The sequence below is a fragment of the Pseudorasbora parva genome, chromosome 10, assembly GCF_024679245.1.
Source record: "Pseudorasbora parva isolate DD20220531a chromosome 10, ASM2467924v1, whole genome shotgun sequence".
NCBI classification, from domain to species: Eukaryota; Metazoa; Chordata; class Actinopteri; order Cypriniformes; family Gobionidae; genus Pseudorasbora; species Pseudorasbora parva.
The window spans coordinates 19,064,912-19,080,456 of NC_090181.1; the positions used below are offsets into that span (position 1 = coordinate 19,064,912).

The 15,545-nt window shown below is 37.0% G+C and overlaps 2 protein-coding genes across 2 annotated transcripts in view; both read left to right on the top strand.

Moving 5' to 3' along the window:
• The window catches only part of plekhh1 (pleckstrin homology domain containing, family H (with MyTH4 domain) member 1), a 56,394-nt gene extending 45,282 nt beyond the window's left edge, over nt 1-11,112 (top strand). The window contains exons 22-30 of the mRNA XM_067455407.1: nt 112-289; nt 1,592-1,747; nt 1,846-1,943; nt 2,046-2,187; nt 2,272-2,411; nt 2,827-2,956; nt 3,120-3,203; nt 7,989-8,135; nt 8,556-11,112. Coding sequence (XP_067311508.1) covers nt 112-289; nt 1,592-1,747; nt 1,846-1,943; nt 2,046-2,187; nt 2,272-2,411; nt 2,827-2,956; nt 3,120-3,203; nt 7,989-8,135; nt 8,556-8,738 — 1,258 coding nt within the window. The 3' untranslated portion in view covers nt 8,739-11,112. The remainder of the gene's footprint in view (nt 1-111; nt 290-1,591; nt 1,748-1,845; nt 1,944-2,045; nt 2,188-2,271; nt 2,412-2,826; nt 2,957-3,119; nt 3,204-7,988; nt 8,136-8,555) is intronic.
• Nucleotides 11,113-12,871: 1,759 nt separating this feature from the next.
• slc25a21 (solute carrier family 25 member 21) overlaps nt 12,872-15,545 on the top strand; it is a 109,163-nt gene continuing 106,489 nt past the window's right edge. Inside the window, exons 1-2 of the mRNA XM_067455408.1 lie at nt 12,872-13,142; nt 13,334-13,415. Coding sequence (XP_067311509.1) covers nt 13,349-13,415 — 67 coding nt within the window. The 5' untranslated portion in view covers nt 12,872-13,142; nt 13,334-13,348. The remainder of the gene's footprint in view (nt 13,143-13,333; nt 13,416-15,545) is intronic.

Here is a 15,545-nt window from a genome sequence, read left to right on the forward strand (position 1 = left end):
TGTTTACTGGAAACCAAGATGGTGACAAGGTACTGACAAGAATAATGGTTTCGCAGTAAAGTCTAATGTACTTGTATTTGAAAGCCTGAATTTGTGTATGTACACTCACAGGACTGAAGTGGGGAAGTATGCTGTGTACTGCCAGCGCTCAGTAGAGAGAACTTTACAGAATGGAGAAAGAGAAGCAAAGCCTTCACGGATGGAAATTCTATCTATTCTGTTGAGAAACCCCTATCATCACTCTCTGCCCTTCAGTATACCTGTACACTTCATGAACAACACTTATGAGGTACACACAAACACTTTCAGTGGCCCTTACATTAACTCTATAAAGCTTACAGTATCATATGTTACACACATTTCTAAAGCTTCTAAATTATCAACATTATCAAAACTTTGTTGAAAAAATGGCTGTACTCCATCTACTACAATCCTTCTGCCATCTGATTTAGAGCTTATACTTTTTAGTAATAAAAGGCCCTTTAGCAACTTATACTTGACTTCATACATATGTTTTTTGTTTGTTTGTTGAAAAAGCAGTGTTTTGAGGAATGTTTATTTGTACATCTCTCAATCATTTTATTGCATTGCATTATATGTTTTCCCCCACAATAGGACTGAAGAGCTTTGATCATAAAACTAAGATTGGGAGATATAGTTGTATGTATTCAATAATAAGAATTCATTTATTTATCAATATGTCATAGTCTACCATGTGTCTTAGTCTTAGTTAACGTCTTAGTTAAAGCTCGTAATACAAAGTCTTTCTACATGAAAGCAGAATTTTTCATTGTGTGACAACGTCCTGTATTATAACTAAGTCTCTGCAGTTTGTAACAAACCAAACCGTGTGAAAATCCGGTAAAAACTCTGGGAGTTATGATCATTGTAGTTGAGAATACATCTTCCTCAGTAGAAATAAATGCGGAGGGCGGCACATTGAGGACCCATCCAATATGGCGCCGCGCTGATACGTCCGCTCCAATAGGCAGCGTCAGTCTATGAGGCGTCTACATATATTATGTCTATGAGTGTAAGCATAATCTTACGCCAACATATACGCCCGTTTCTACTCAAAATTGATAAATGAGGGCCAATGAATCTTGGGATAGGCTAGGCTGCAAAGGATCCACTCATTCGATGCTTTATGGCCCGGGAGATAAAGGACACATTTGTTGGCTACATTCAAAAGAGTCTTCGAATTGGGACATCCCTCGTCACGATGCTGCGACTCGATTGGTCTTCAACTTTTAGCTGGAAAATTCTGTCACTGGAGTGTCAAATGATAGAAAATTATGCCTATGGTGGGAAAAGAGTTAAGAGGCATTACACATGCAATGTGGTCACGTGTTTCTGATTACCTCCATATATGATACCATGGTTGTGATTTGATCAGAAAACATTCTATCCCCCATACACCTGTATTCAGCATTGACCACTTATGATCCGGTCACAAAAAATGCATGCTAATTCAAGGGGTAAACCAGTCCTTGATATATGATATGGAATGTATAAAAGTAAAACGTTTTGCTATACAGGACAGGCTTTCGGAATGTTCTTCATACCATCTTCTCTTTCTCCACCTCAATAGGTTGTAGGTTTTGATGGTTCCACCACCGTGGAGGAGTTCCTGAACACAGTGAACCAGAGGACAGGCATGAGAAAACCACAGATTTCAGGCTTTGCTCTCTTCACTGACGACCCCTCTGGCAAAGACCTGGAGCACTGCCTGCAGCCCAGCAATAAAGTAGAATATGAACATAAAATATTAGAGATTTTATAAAGTTCTTTTTTGTCTGTATATTATGTGATGTATGTTATTATTTTTGTAATCTTCTGGTGCAGATTTGTGATGTGATCTCTAAGTGGGAGCAGGCACTGAAAGAACTTCATCCTGGAAAATATGAAGGAACACGGATTGTCCGTCTCACTTATAAAAGCAGGTATGTTTGAAAAACGGTGGTCTCCATTTATACGCTCATAGTTTATTTTTACCAATAGTTTAATAATGATTAGGGTTTTAAAGTATCCAATCTTCCCTGTAGGCTGTGCTTCCGAGCTCAGGCTAAGGGGGAAACTGAGCGAGAGCGCCTTCTGCTGGCCTATCAAGTAAATGACGAGGTACAACAAGGGCACTTCCCTGTCAGTAAGGAATTGGCCCTAGAAGTGGCTGCACTAATGGCACAGGTGTGTGTTGGATGTAAATCACATGTTTGTGTTTTAGGGTGAGTGTATCTTAGCGCTGGTAAACAAAACTCAATTATCTTTTAGGTCGAGCATGGTGACCTAGACCGACCAGCAATGTCTCCCGTTGGTTCTCCTCAGCCGAAGACTCAACAGGTCCTTCTGCAGGTACTGGAGCGATTTTACCCTAAACGCTACAAGCAAGAATGCAGCATGGAACAGCTCAGGTAAATTCACATTTATTTGATTGTGTACATTATAAACATGTCATGTTCCTGTTTAATTTATTTTATTTTATACTATTTTATTTTATACTATTTAAATTAATATAATTATATAATATTAATATTATTAATATCCTAATTAGTTTAATATAAAAGTATATCAGTATTTGAGTATAATAATAATTTATCTGTAGTTATTTGCGTTAAATTAAGCATGTTAAGAATTGTAAATGAATTTAACGGATTAACGTGTTAACTTTGACAGCCATTATATTAAGGTGTTATATTATATTAATTAATATATTTAGCTTTTTTGACCTTAATATGTTGATTTTCTTAATTTAAAAAGAACATGAAAAATAAAATGCACTGGATACATTATATACAAACTCTATTTAATAGTATGCTTGTCCCACAGGGACCTCGGTGAGCGTTTGGCCACTAAGTGGTCTGTCCTGCGTGGGTGCACAGCCTCCGAATGTGTGAGAATCTATCTGACCGTGGCCCGCAAGTGGCCTCTTTTTGGGGCAAAGCTGTTTAGTGCCAAGGTAAGTTCAGACCTCAAATGTAAATGAGGCGACAGTTTCCAGATCCGCAGCCAAAATGATGTGGTCACAACCTTGACCACTTAAAAAGATTTTCAGATGTCACAAGAGCGCTGTTAAAACATGACAGATGTTCTCCTTTTACTCCCACTCTGCTTGTGCACAGCCATTGCCTCCCTGTTCATTGGATCAAACTCAGGTGTGGCTGGCTGTTAATGAGGATGGGCTGAGTGTTCTAGACTACACAATGGTGAGTGTATGTGGATACTTATAGTTTCAGAAAGTAAGACTGCATTAAAGGAATATTACGGGCCATTTACAACTTAAGCTCTTAAGTGTGCTGTTGATTACCACAGAAAATAATTTAGACTCCCTCAGGTTGTAAAAACAAATTAAAAACATACTTCCACTAATGTTCTCATAATGGAAAAACCTAGAAGTCAATGTGCTGTGCAACTATAATGCTGTTTTGAGAGCATAACAGTAACAAGGGGTGATGTTATTGTAATGTAATCTGTAAATATCTATAAATCTGTAAAGTAGAGCACATAGCTAAGTCAAAGGTAGACGTGTAATTAAAGGGGTGATGAATTGAGAAATCAACTTTCCCTTGAGCCTTTGATTTATAAAAGGACATGGTAATATAAGAATTTATTGTAAGTTTCAGAGATGAAAACTTCCTTGTTAGTAAAAGAAAAGCTTTTATAGACACCAGGCCCAGAAAACGAGGCTCTCAAATCAGTGACGTATTAGAAGGGTGCAACGCCGCCTCTACGTGTACGATGCTTCTGTAGCCCCGCCCACCGACTCGTGGAGCTAAACTGATCGCATTTCTTGATCTCCGTTGTGTTTGAAGAGCACACATGCGTGTGTGTGGTTTGCGCTTATATCCACCAATCGGAACGGGCCAACGAGTGGATGAGAGATAAATCAGTGTTTGTTTGATAAATACGTTTTGAGACTGAGCCCCATCAGAGAATTATTCCGGCCGCTTTCAAAACAATCCCTCCCTGACGTGAACTGACAGGAGCAGAAGCTCATTAAATATGCAAATCTTATCCGATCCTAGCCGTGGGCATTTACTTCTAAGTCTTCAGTGCATAACGCCCATCAAAAAACTGCTTTTTGGAGAGAGCCTCAAAACCAGTGTAGAAAATAGCCTATTACTTATTAGTTATGATGTTTTTGAATGTAAAAACCATGCGAACGTCATAAGTTTACCTCAGACAACCAGTGGCGATTTCTTTAAGACTGCAAGGGAAGCTCGGCTTCCCTTATAATGTCACAAAATTAATGGTCAAATATGTACTATTATATTAACATTGCATTGACTAAAAATGCGTTAGAAAACGTTCATCTCAAAGACGGGTTCGTTCAGAATCAGTTACATATAGCAGGTCGGCTGACTCGATTTCCTTCTCATACATTCCCGCAGCGTCACAGTGCATTTCCCTATTGAAGCCCAGCGTCCATTGACTTCAATGGGGCTGCTTTGAGCGTTTTTTTTCAGCGCTTCGAAACTAGACGGTCATTGGATAAATGCTGCGATTATGTCCCGCCCGCGGACGCTCAGCGTCTCTGGGAGTGAATGGGGAGTGGGCTGGCCCGGACTCCGAGCTTCTGTGTAATGATTGGAGGGTCTGCATCTCCTTTTGACTGACAGCGATTCTGTACTATAAGGAATCACTGAAGCTATTCGCGCTCAGTCCCATCGCGGATTTCTCAAGTTCAGTCGAAATAAAAACTTCTGCAACCTATTTCTTTGATATTTGCTTGGCGAAATTGCTTGATTTTCATCATACATTTCACACAATTATACACCACATTCCTTGTTTCAGTTTTACAGAGTTTAATATTTTTTTAGATCGTTCATTCATTCACAGGGTAAAAGACCATTTTCTTGAAAAGGAACGTAGGGCAGAATTTACTTTTAAATAAATAAGACAATTGGCCAAAAATGACCCTCCCCTCTCTGACAGACCAGTAGCCGCCACTGCAGACAACAGTATAACATTTTTTAAAAGTCAGTTCATGTCACCTTTAAAGTTCAGTCATGAAACCCTAACTGAGTGTAAAGGAGGCCAGCTAGTAGTTGCTATGTAAGTAAACCTCACTCTTCTAATCTCAAGAGATGCTCTAGCGACTGACGCTAGAGGTTGCAGCCTTTAGTCTGCTTGTTAGAACGTCTGACTCTCATGTCGGCGGACCCAGGTTCTAGTCTTGCTTGGAGAATGCGTTTCGAACGGGAACGGCTTCGAACGGGTTACACGAGCACTTTAGCATTAGCCAACCAGATGTACTTCCTAATTCACGTAACCGTATATTTGTTTATTTTGATCAACCTGCTGAAAACTTCTGTTTACGCCTTCTCCTACTCCTCCCCAGCGCCGCCTGTAGATAACTGCTATGGGGTTTTAAAGGGAAAGTTCACCCAAAAATGAAAATTCGATGTTAATTCTAATTAGAATCCATTGACATGTATTATACGAGCAACGGTTGGAGTTAAAAATCTTAAATTTTTACTGAAGAAACAAACACACCTACATCTTGGATGACGTGGGGGTAAGCAGATAAACATCAAATTTTCATAACTATCTCTTCAATATATTCTTGCAGCAGCTTGTCCTTATGTATGTTATTTTAACTAAGCTGAACAAATTTTTATATCTGCTCAGCAGCAGCATAGCAGATCTCGTCCGCCAAAATCACATATGTTCATTTCATGTCCCATGCCAATAAAGGCTGGTTAAATAATTCAGTCCGAGAGTTGTCATAACTGAACTAGTTTTGGACATTACTGGAAATGAACAAATACTCCAATACTGATCTCAACCAATACGAAACATAGGATTTTTATCAAAACAATAATACATTATTTTTGTATCATAACCTACACCTTCGCTGTTCAAACATATATATCCCCACCACTTAAAATATGTTTCATTTATGTCCATGGGTAGCACACAACCAAATGTTCATTCACCTAGTACTGTACTGTAGTCTCAAGAACATTTTAGTCAGCTATACAAAATATGAGCTTCATATTTCTGCTTTTAAAGGGGGGGGAATGCTGTTTCATGCATACTGATCTTTTTACACTGTTAAAGACTTGGATTCCCATCCTAAACATAGACAAAGTTTAAAAAACTAATGTTGGACGTTTGATGGAGTATTTCTGTGTCAAAAATACTCCTTCCGGTTTCTCACAAGTTTCGGAGAGTTTTTTTCGAGTATGGGTCGGCTTGACGTTAATAGAGCGGAAGGTCCTTGTATGGGCCGTACGGACTCTTCTCCCGGAAGGGTGCGCGCGCACGTGACTAGAGCGAGAGTGGAAATGCACTGCCATAAATACTGCAGACCCACTTGTCCGTGAACACTTATGTCGTTATAGTCCGCGCCGCACTCCACTTCATTCCTATGGGTGACATCAAGCGACTTCAACGCTTCAGCATTCCGGGAAGACAGCGCTGCATTTGAACCGATTTGAACGCAGAAATGACGGGAAGCTTCACAACATCGCGGACCTCCATGGTCACTGCTGTCATAGGACTTCACCAAATCATACCAAAGAAGTGTGTTTTTGACGGAGCGGTCCCAGCGTTAAAGGTTCTCGGTCGTGCTTTGGAAACAGGCGGTGAGTAAAACTGCTTCAAATGTCTCTGCTATTGGCTATCGTCGCGTGAGTAAACATCAGTAAACGACACGATCGTGTATAGATAATTTATCAATGGAGCATGCGATCTATGGTGTGTGTCTAAATACATTTGTTTAGCTGACCACTATAGGTGTCAGTAAAACCACCCAAACATAAACCTAGCGTTCTCACAAAGCGTGCTTCTTCAGTCAGATGCGCTAACGGTTACTCCATTGTTGTTCTATGTATAACGTTACACTAGTATGACGTGCAAAACCGTTTTTCTTGCTACTGCTGAGGTTTAGTCGCATACAATAGTCCATAAACCGAATCATGTCCTCATAAACTGCGAGTAAACACACACAAATGTTGACAGGCCACTAAATACAGTACATACCACAGAGACGGACGTCCTGCTGTTGTTGCTTCTCCTGTTCAATTTATTTCAGCCTCCGGATCTGATTCTGGATCATATATGTATTAGTTGAATCTGGGTAGCGTTTTCTTATCCACGCTTGAGGACGTCACTGCTTTGTGCGTCATTCTTTAGCTCCGCCCACACGATACGCCTCCAGGCGCTCGTTTTTTTCCGGAAAGACTCGGTACAGCCTATATTTCTTTTATAAATATAATAAAACTAAAGACTTTCCAGAGATATGAAGGGTGCAATACTACTCTATAGGTACTCAAGATTGACATGAGATTGACTAAAATTGAGTGTTTCACCCCCCCTTTAAACTTGCTGTGCCCTCTTTTCTAAGTATTGTATCGATTAGCGCCCTCTCTTGGCTCGGTGCATTTTTTTCACTGTCTATCCGGCTCTAATGTGGGCCATATTGGCAGGTGTGCTGGTTTTAAATGTTTATTGACCAGGAAGTTTCCAGAAGCTTTAGTCCTGATATCTTGCCCAGTTGGCTGTATTAACACTTGGAGAAGTTTCTCAAAAGCTGTTTTGAGAGAATAAACAGGGTCAGGGCAGACTCTGTAATTTTCAATTTTTATGTCTTTATTTTTATTTTGCCTCAATATCCATTCGCTAATTCTCACCAGCTCAATCCAAAAGGGAACAGAAAACCATTAAAACAGTTATATAATATAATATAATATAACAGTACAAATTGTTATATTGTGAATTATACATTTTTCCAATCTTAAATAGTTTTTTATATTTTTAAATGTATTCCTGTCATGACGAATTCAGTCACATGATCCTTAAGAAATCATTCTAATATGCTGATATTGTCAATTATTTAATTGTTTATTTACTTATAAATTATTATTTTAAATACTTTTAAATAAATGCTGTTCTTTTGATTAAAGTCTTTACTGTCACTTTTGCATCGTTTCTTTACTCTCTTTACTGTCACTAATGCATTTTGTGCTGATTTTTTTTTTTTTTAGCATCCATTTGCCACATATCTATACCAGTCAGTAATCACCTTCGGAGGCTGCAAGGAAGATTTCCTGCTAGTGATCAGCCAGATTAAAGACCAGGCTTTGGGCAAGAAGACTGTGGATAAACTTTTATTTGCAATGACTAAACCAAAGGTAAGACATGCAAAGTTAAAACACAGTTTAACTGCATTTCCAAATGCAGACAGAAGACAATTCTGATATGTGTGGTGCTTTTGGCATTACATTTTATTACTCATTTTAGAAATCTAATCTGTGTGTGGGTGAAATCAGAACTTTAAAACAGCATAAAACACAAGTTAAACTTCCACACCTCCCTCTGAAACCACTATCTGAATGACATCTGATGATAAAAAAGAGGTTTCACTCATACAGCATTACATGATACAGGAAGTGCTTACTGAGTGAGGATCTTTGGTCACATATCTGTGGTTCAAGTCTTTTTTGGCTTGATACAGTAAGAGCAACTTAAATATAGAAATATTCGTCTACAAAAGAGTTTTGTACCTCTGATTCTGCTGGTTCATTGAGTTTCTCTCTCTTTCAATGCTGTAGATCCTGGAACTAACGCTCCTCATGGCTAGTTATATTAACTACTGGACCTCCAGCTTACCAGGGGCCGGCAACCAGGCTCAAGGCTCAGTGCTGGGGCCACAAGGAGACAGGAAGCTCTGGGACATAGACAGCCGACACTTCCCCTCAATGACATACACAACCAAAGGCCCGACTCTCCTTTAAAACCCCAGTCTCCATGTGTCTGGATATATAGGCAACCTATCGCATGGTCTGCATACACAAATAAAAACGCATTTTGGGAAACATTTAAATGATTTAGTTTGGGATACAATTCAAACTTTTTGTCCTTGAAGTTTCAAACAATAACCTGGAAGAAAAAAGTTATTTATTGTGCGAAAAGTTCATTACTTGCACTGTTCGTAGACCAAATACAAAAAATAAATGCATCATGATGTGGGTTTATAAATGGAGACTCGTAGTAACCCACCCTGAAAAGATCACCCACCGAGTCAGAGTAGATCCATGAGTATTCTGTTCTTGAGTGCAAAAGGTTTGCTGCTCATTTTTAAGGAATTAGAGCTTTTAAATTGGACTTCCAGTTAAAGACATGGTTTGACTTTTTTTAATTTTTGCATAATGTGATTTAGTTTCATCTGTCTTTGTTTGAATTTTTTTATTGTTTAGCTAGTTATATTCGTTCAGGACATTTAATCTGTTTAACGGTACATTAATTAATACCATCAGTCATTTAAAGTTTATACAGAGAATACTTCATCAGGATACTTAACATTACACAGATCATCTCTAGTATTTCAGCACAAATGTGGAAACTAACCAGTATATAAAGAACAGTCTTATGTGGTACAAAGCTCAAGAGTGGTACTGTTAGTGTGTCTAGTGGTAGTGTAACAGGGTTGATGAGTTCTCATCTATCCAAACAGGAAATTGTCATCACACATCAAAATGTCGTCATCACCTTGTGAGGTTACAGAGTTTGGGCAAAAAGTGTTAGTTTATTCTTTCATATTACATGCCATTTTATGGAGAACTACCAAACATAAAGCTTAATCTGAGCCAAACTGTTTTCATTTTACCATAGTGACAAGTTTTATGTAATACAGTAGTTGCAGAAAGGCACACGCATATTTCATATTTGCTTACTAGCCATATCCTTGCCTTTTGTATAAAGAAAATAGCTGATGGACACCCCACACATTTCGCAACATGCCGTTAATATATGCAGGATCATATATTTTCGTGAAGTTTGTTGCTTGACAATGGTCATAATTATATAATGATATCCAGTGCTGGGTAGATTACTTAAAAATTGTAGTTAGTGTCATAATCCATTACATAATATAATCAGACCACTTTTTGATAACTTTTGACCTAACTCATGAATCACTTTGATTTAAATAGGATAATATACCATATTGATATAAAAAAATACAAAGAGACAGACAATTTTTTTTTATCAGCGACATGAAGTGCATTAAACATTAAATTACATCAGGGTTTCCCAAACTGGGGTTTGTGAGTTTATTCAAAAGCTAATACATGGTTAAATGACTTGGTGAGTGATAATTCATATAATTAATATGGCAGGAGTTGATTTGACATGCAATGTTGGGAAAAGGCACCTTAAAAGTGAAATAATTTCTATAAATCCAGTGGTGAAATGCTTTGTTTCCTCTAAATTTTCCATGTAATTGTTGTTAACCGACTAGTGGCTGGCTGTGTGCACAATTTCACAAAACTAGAGGACTTTCTAATGTATAAGAGAAAGAAAAATGTAAAACATGAATACCAAGAATTAGGGATAATCAATAAATTATAAATGATTTTCTGACATTGTGTAAATAATATGTAACCATGTAATCAATAAAAAAAACAACTAATATTTTAAAACGTAACATAATTAAAGTACTTAATTTTTTTTTATCTGATTATGTAATCTAGATTTCTTGTAATCAGTTACTACCCAGCACTGATGTCATTATGACGTGAATTTTTATATGCAGTTTTTAGCAATTACATTTTTTAAATATTAGGTAATAGCATATTTACCAAACAAAACATTGCATGTTTCCAACCATAGAAACTCTTTTCATGTTCTTCTCCCCCACATAAACATTAACTTTAACCTCAAATACAAAGTGTTATCTGCATTGTACATGAGAGAAATGCAAATAATTTTCAAGAGTGTTTCAGAAATGGATTATTGATAAAGTAGGTAAAGACACACTGTACCCTTTGTATGGCAGATTCTGAAAGATTTGAGGAGGGATGAGAAGAAGCTGTAATGATGATATGACTTGAATTTTTCTATATGAATCAAACCGCTTTCTCTCTATTTTGAATATTTATTTTGTCATTTATAAAAACATGTTTTTGGTCTAACCAAATTCTTTTCTTTAGTCAGGCTTTTCTAGAAACGTGAACGTGTTCCAATCAGCCAATTGGAAATAATGTCACTTTTGTCATTGTTAAGATTCAAGGCCAAAAATGTGGTGGTATACAGACATTCAGTGATGCTGTGAGAGCTTCAGATTTTATATGCATAGAGAGATTGTTGCAAATAAAAAAGTTAATTGTGCTGCTGTTTCCTTTTCGGTTTTTAATTCTTGCACTTTCATTTCAAGGAAAAGCTCAATTTGTGGACTAAATTCCACAATAATCCTTATGCTCATATATCTGGAAAAACACTTCCCCATTAAATTATATTGATCAAGCTATACTTTTCTTTTAGGCTAAAAGCTTTCTCTGTTTAGATTTACTTGTTCTTATATTGCAGAAAAAATTGATTAATAACTGCAAAAGTTCACGGATTTGCTGGCCGATGTGTAGGTTTACAGACGGGGTGGAGTTTTCTCTGCTCTCTCACTCCAGGCAGGTCAAAGTACTAATGGCATTTCCCTGCCAATAGCCTGCTATAAATTCACATTTGAAAATAAAACGGGAGGAAAAAGTGTGTATGTTCTAAGCTAATACATTAATATGCTCATTATTCAGCCACACTCTCTAAGCGAGTTGTAACGATGAATTAAGGAAAGCCTGCTTTTCATTGCCTTCTGCAGAAAGAAAAAAACTATCTGTGGCTCACTACATGGTTTGGAGGAACCCCAGACTCTCTCAAGGATGTATTTTTATGTTTTTCTTCACATTTTAAATGACAGCTTTTAATTTGGGACGTCAAGTAAACTATTTTAATCTCCGGGTTCTGTTTTAAACCTACAGTGACATCTGAATGTCATCTACAGATGTAATTTTTCATTTGTTAGATTTTCTTTACTTTGTTACAATAATATATGCTTGAGAATTATTTTTGAAGACACATTGTGTGTAGGTATACATTCATTTAACTTGGATATATTAATCTAATAAAACTACATTTTAATAATTTTTTTTACATTTAATTAATCTACATGGCAAATCTCATGTGCCTTATGTTAGTTGCAGATCTTATTTTTTTATGACTTTATAAGGGGAGAAACAAGCTAATAATAAACAATGAGCAGAAGTCTATTGTATTAGATTGTAGAGAAAAGTGACTGTGCTTGTGCACCAAAAATTCTAGACATGGTACAATAAATTAAAAGTTGCTGCCTTAAATTTTTAAGTAAAATCAACATGGATGTTTCAACTTAAATTACATTAAACAGACCTAAACATTTGTTGAATTTATAAAGGCTAACATATTTTTTTTTTTTTTTTACTCAACTTGCTTTGATGTGTAAAAACGTGTCAACTTATTGATCTTACATTTTTATTATTTTTAGTGTAGCCAGGCTAGTATTTGAATAACTTATTCTGACTGAAATATAGCCTATATTTAGCTAAATGATTAAGATGATTTTAAACATGTTCCGTTGCAACTATAAACCTGGAACCAGTATCTAAAATAAAGTTTATTGTTCAATTTAAAATGAATGAACTAATAAATATAAAATATCCAACAAGTTAGCATTGTTAAATAAAAAGAAAAAAAAGAATACTAAACCGTTCCACCCAAAAAGTTTATTGTGTTTTAAATCATATAAAATTAAATGTGCCATTCAAAATTAAGACAAAAAGCATTTGTACCATTTTGACGATGTGATTACGCTGCATGTGTGTGAAACGTTAAGGGAATTGACTGCATACTACACACACACACACACACACACACACACACACACACACACAAAATCCCCTTGAAACTACACAGATTTGTTGAAATTGACAGATAAACGTTATTTTGGATAAAAGCTTTATTGCTAAGTTTGTTTGCAGATGGAACTTTTTAGGTTTTAATCTACGGTCGGTGACACTCAGACGTATAGGCTAGCCTACGTGAACTTAATCTAAAACCAATGTAAATAAGCAATACCATATGTATTTATTATCTGCTTATTTTTATTCTACTCTATAAGATGATTCATTCGCCCTCTGACAGTGACCTCCGTGAACCCTGAATCTGTCTGAGTTAAAATTAAACCGTATTGCCCAACAGCGAGCTCACACACCGGTTCCCTTCATTCCAGCTCGCGCCAAGACGCCGCGTGTCAGGAGAACTCTTCCGCGTGCACGTGCATCTCCAAACGCGAGGAACTACAAAAAAGCTCTTTCCTGAATTCCCAAACTTAAGTAAGGTTTAAACACACGCGTAGTCTGCAGCACTATATCAGGCGGCGTACATACATACATACTAACCTATTCAATGTAAATACACATTTAATTTCACTGAGACTCTTAATAATGAAGCACTAAAATAAATCTGAAATATCAAACCAAAATGCGGCAACGCTGCTATAACATTTCCCCCCTCCTCGACACAGGGCCAGAATCAGAAAATGACATCTAAAAAGCAAAGTTTATTGAGAGAGGCGACTCATCAGATCATTGCGGGTGGATCAGCAGGTAAGACGCGCTTTAACTTTGTATTTCACACAATCCGTAACTTTGTTTACCAACGGTCTCGCGCACGGCTCGTGCACATTCAGCACTAGTTAGCAGACGCTCCCAACTGCAACGAGGTGCGTGTTAATTATTGTGTGTCCTGTATTTTGAAGTATAAAGCTGTTTACAACAAATAGATATATTTTGGTAGTATTTTTAAAGTACGAATCCTTCAACCGGATGTAGGTCTGGAGATGTACGCGGGATACACGCGCACTTCAGTTAGTTCCGTTTACAAATGGTTCCATCAGTTAAAAGGGACTTTCTCTTTACGGTTTTATTTTGTGTATTATAACTAATTAATTTAGTTTATTCTCGGGTAAATTAAAATATTTCTTTATGTGGGTTTTGTGTGGTTTATGACACTTTGTTTAACGTTACTTGGGTTAAATGTCATGTACGTTAGCCTATTCCTGAGTGATGATGTTTTAAAATGTGTCGATGTGTGTTTGTTTGGAGTTCGCACAGGATGCCCGCGAGACGCGAATCAACAGCCAAGCCAACAACGCCCACATGACGCTTGCTTACATAGAACACCGATTGTTTTATTAATTATTTTATACCTATAACATGCATAGAGCAGACGAAACGGAAGTCTGCACATTTGTAAAAATCAATGATGCCAACTGCTTTGCAAAAGGCTTCATTATGCATTATGAGCTCGTCAAAATGTATTGGCGGAGAAATAGGGGGAAACAAACCTCATGAAGTTAATATGAACACTTTATAGTGGCGCATTATTTTGTGCCATTACAAAAATTAAGTCTGTTTTCATCAAATTCTTGATGTCACACGACTCAATCGTGGAATAATGTAACTGTTTGGAATCAAGCCGCTGCACAGTTTGAGCTTTAAAGATGATCTAGGCTATTTTAGCGTTGACTGAAGGATTTTGAACTTAAGATAGCAGTTCCAACATTAAGAAATGAATGAATAACGTACGTAGCCTAGGTTACCCTTTTCATTTAATGGTAATTTTTAACATTACACTTTGAACTTTGCATCATATTAAGCAAAAAAAATAATTTATTTATTTCTTCATCCCTCTCCCTCCCTTTCTTTTTCTCCAGTAGAATAACCCAGTGTTATTAACTCGCGCGCACCCCTGAACTTGTCATATTCCCTCCAGCAGCCTGTTAACGAGGCAGGGGAGAGAGAAAAGTTAATTTATGTGTGACCTGGTCCTAGGGATTGGATTGGCTCTGTGCTTGGCTTCTCTCAGGCTTGGACAGACTCTCCAAAATTGCTTTTTTTCTCTCTTAAGGACACAAGAGTTAATGTCACTGCGGTGCATTTTATATATCCTACCAGGACTAATTTCACAGCCTTTCCATCCAAGCATATATGAAGAAATTGGGGAGAGTTGGGCTGCACCTAATAATTACCCAGTAATCCTGATGTCAAGTTTTTAATCTACCACTAGGGGGAAGCATTGTTTGTAGTTTTAGAGCATTTTCATTTGAGTGTCATTGGCATAGACTGTAAAAAAAAAAAAAAAAAATAGGTCATTGGTCAGGGTCATTAAAGGGATAGTTCACCCAGAAATGAAAATGCTTATCCCCAGGGCATCCAAGATGTAGGTGTTTGTTTCTTCAGTAGAAAACAAATTAAGATTTTTAACTCCAACCAACGAAACTATGCCTTTAAGTGTTTTTCATGGCAAATGTGACTATCATTCTGTGACAGTCCTTCACAAAAGCATGTGGGAGAAAATCATTATGCAACATAATTACTTAAATGTGTATATAATTTCATTAATTTGACTCCATATTTGATCGTTATATCCAAAACAAATTTCAAATATCCACAGTTGTATTGTCTCTTTAATGAACTAATTATGTAATTAATTGATCAAATCTGTGTTGTGCTAAATCTGGTTTTGTTTCTTGCAGTATATGACTGCTTTATACGTGCACTAATATTTACTGAAATGTATTTTATTTGAAGTATTCCATCTATATGAAACTATTAGCTGACTCATAAGACAATACACAGTGCACAGGGCAATCCAGTTTTAATTGTGAAAAATGGGCCTGAATTAGTTAAGCCGGATATTGCGTTCTTTGCGTTTGCCCAATTATATAAAAAATT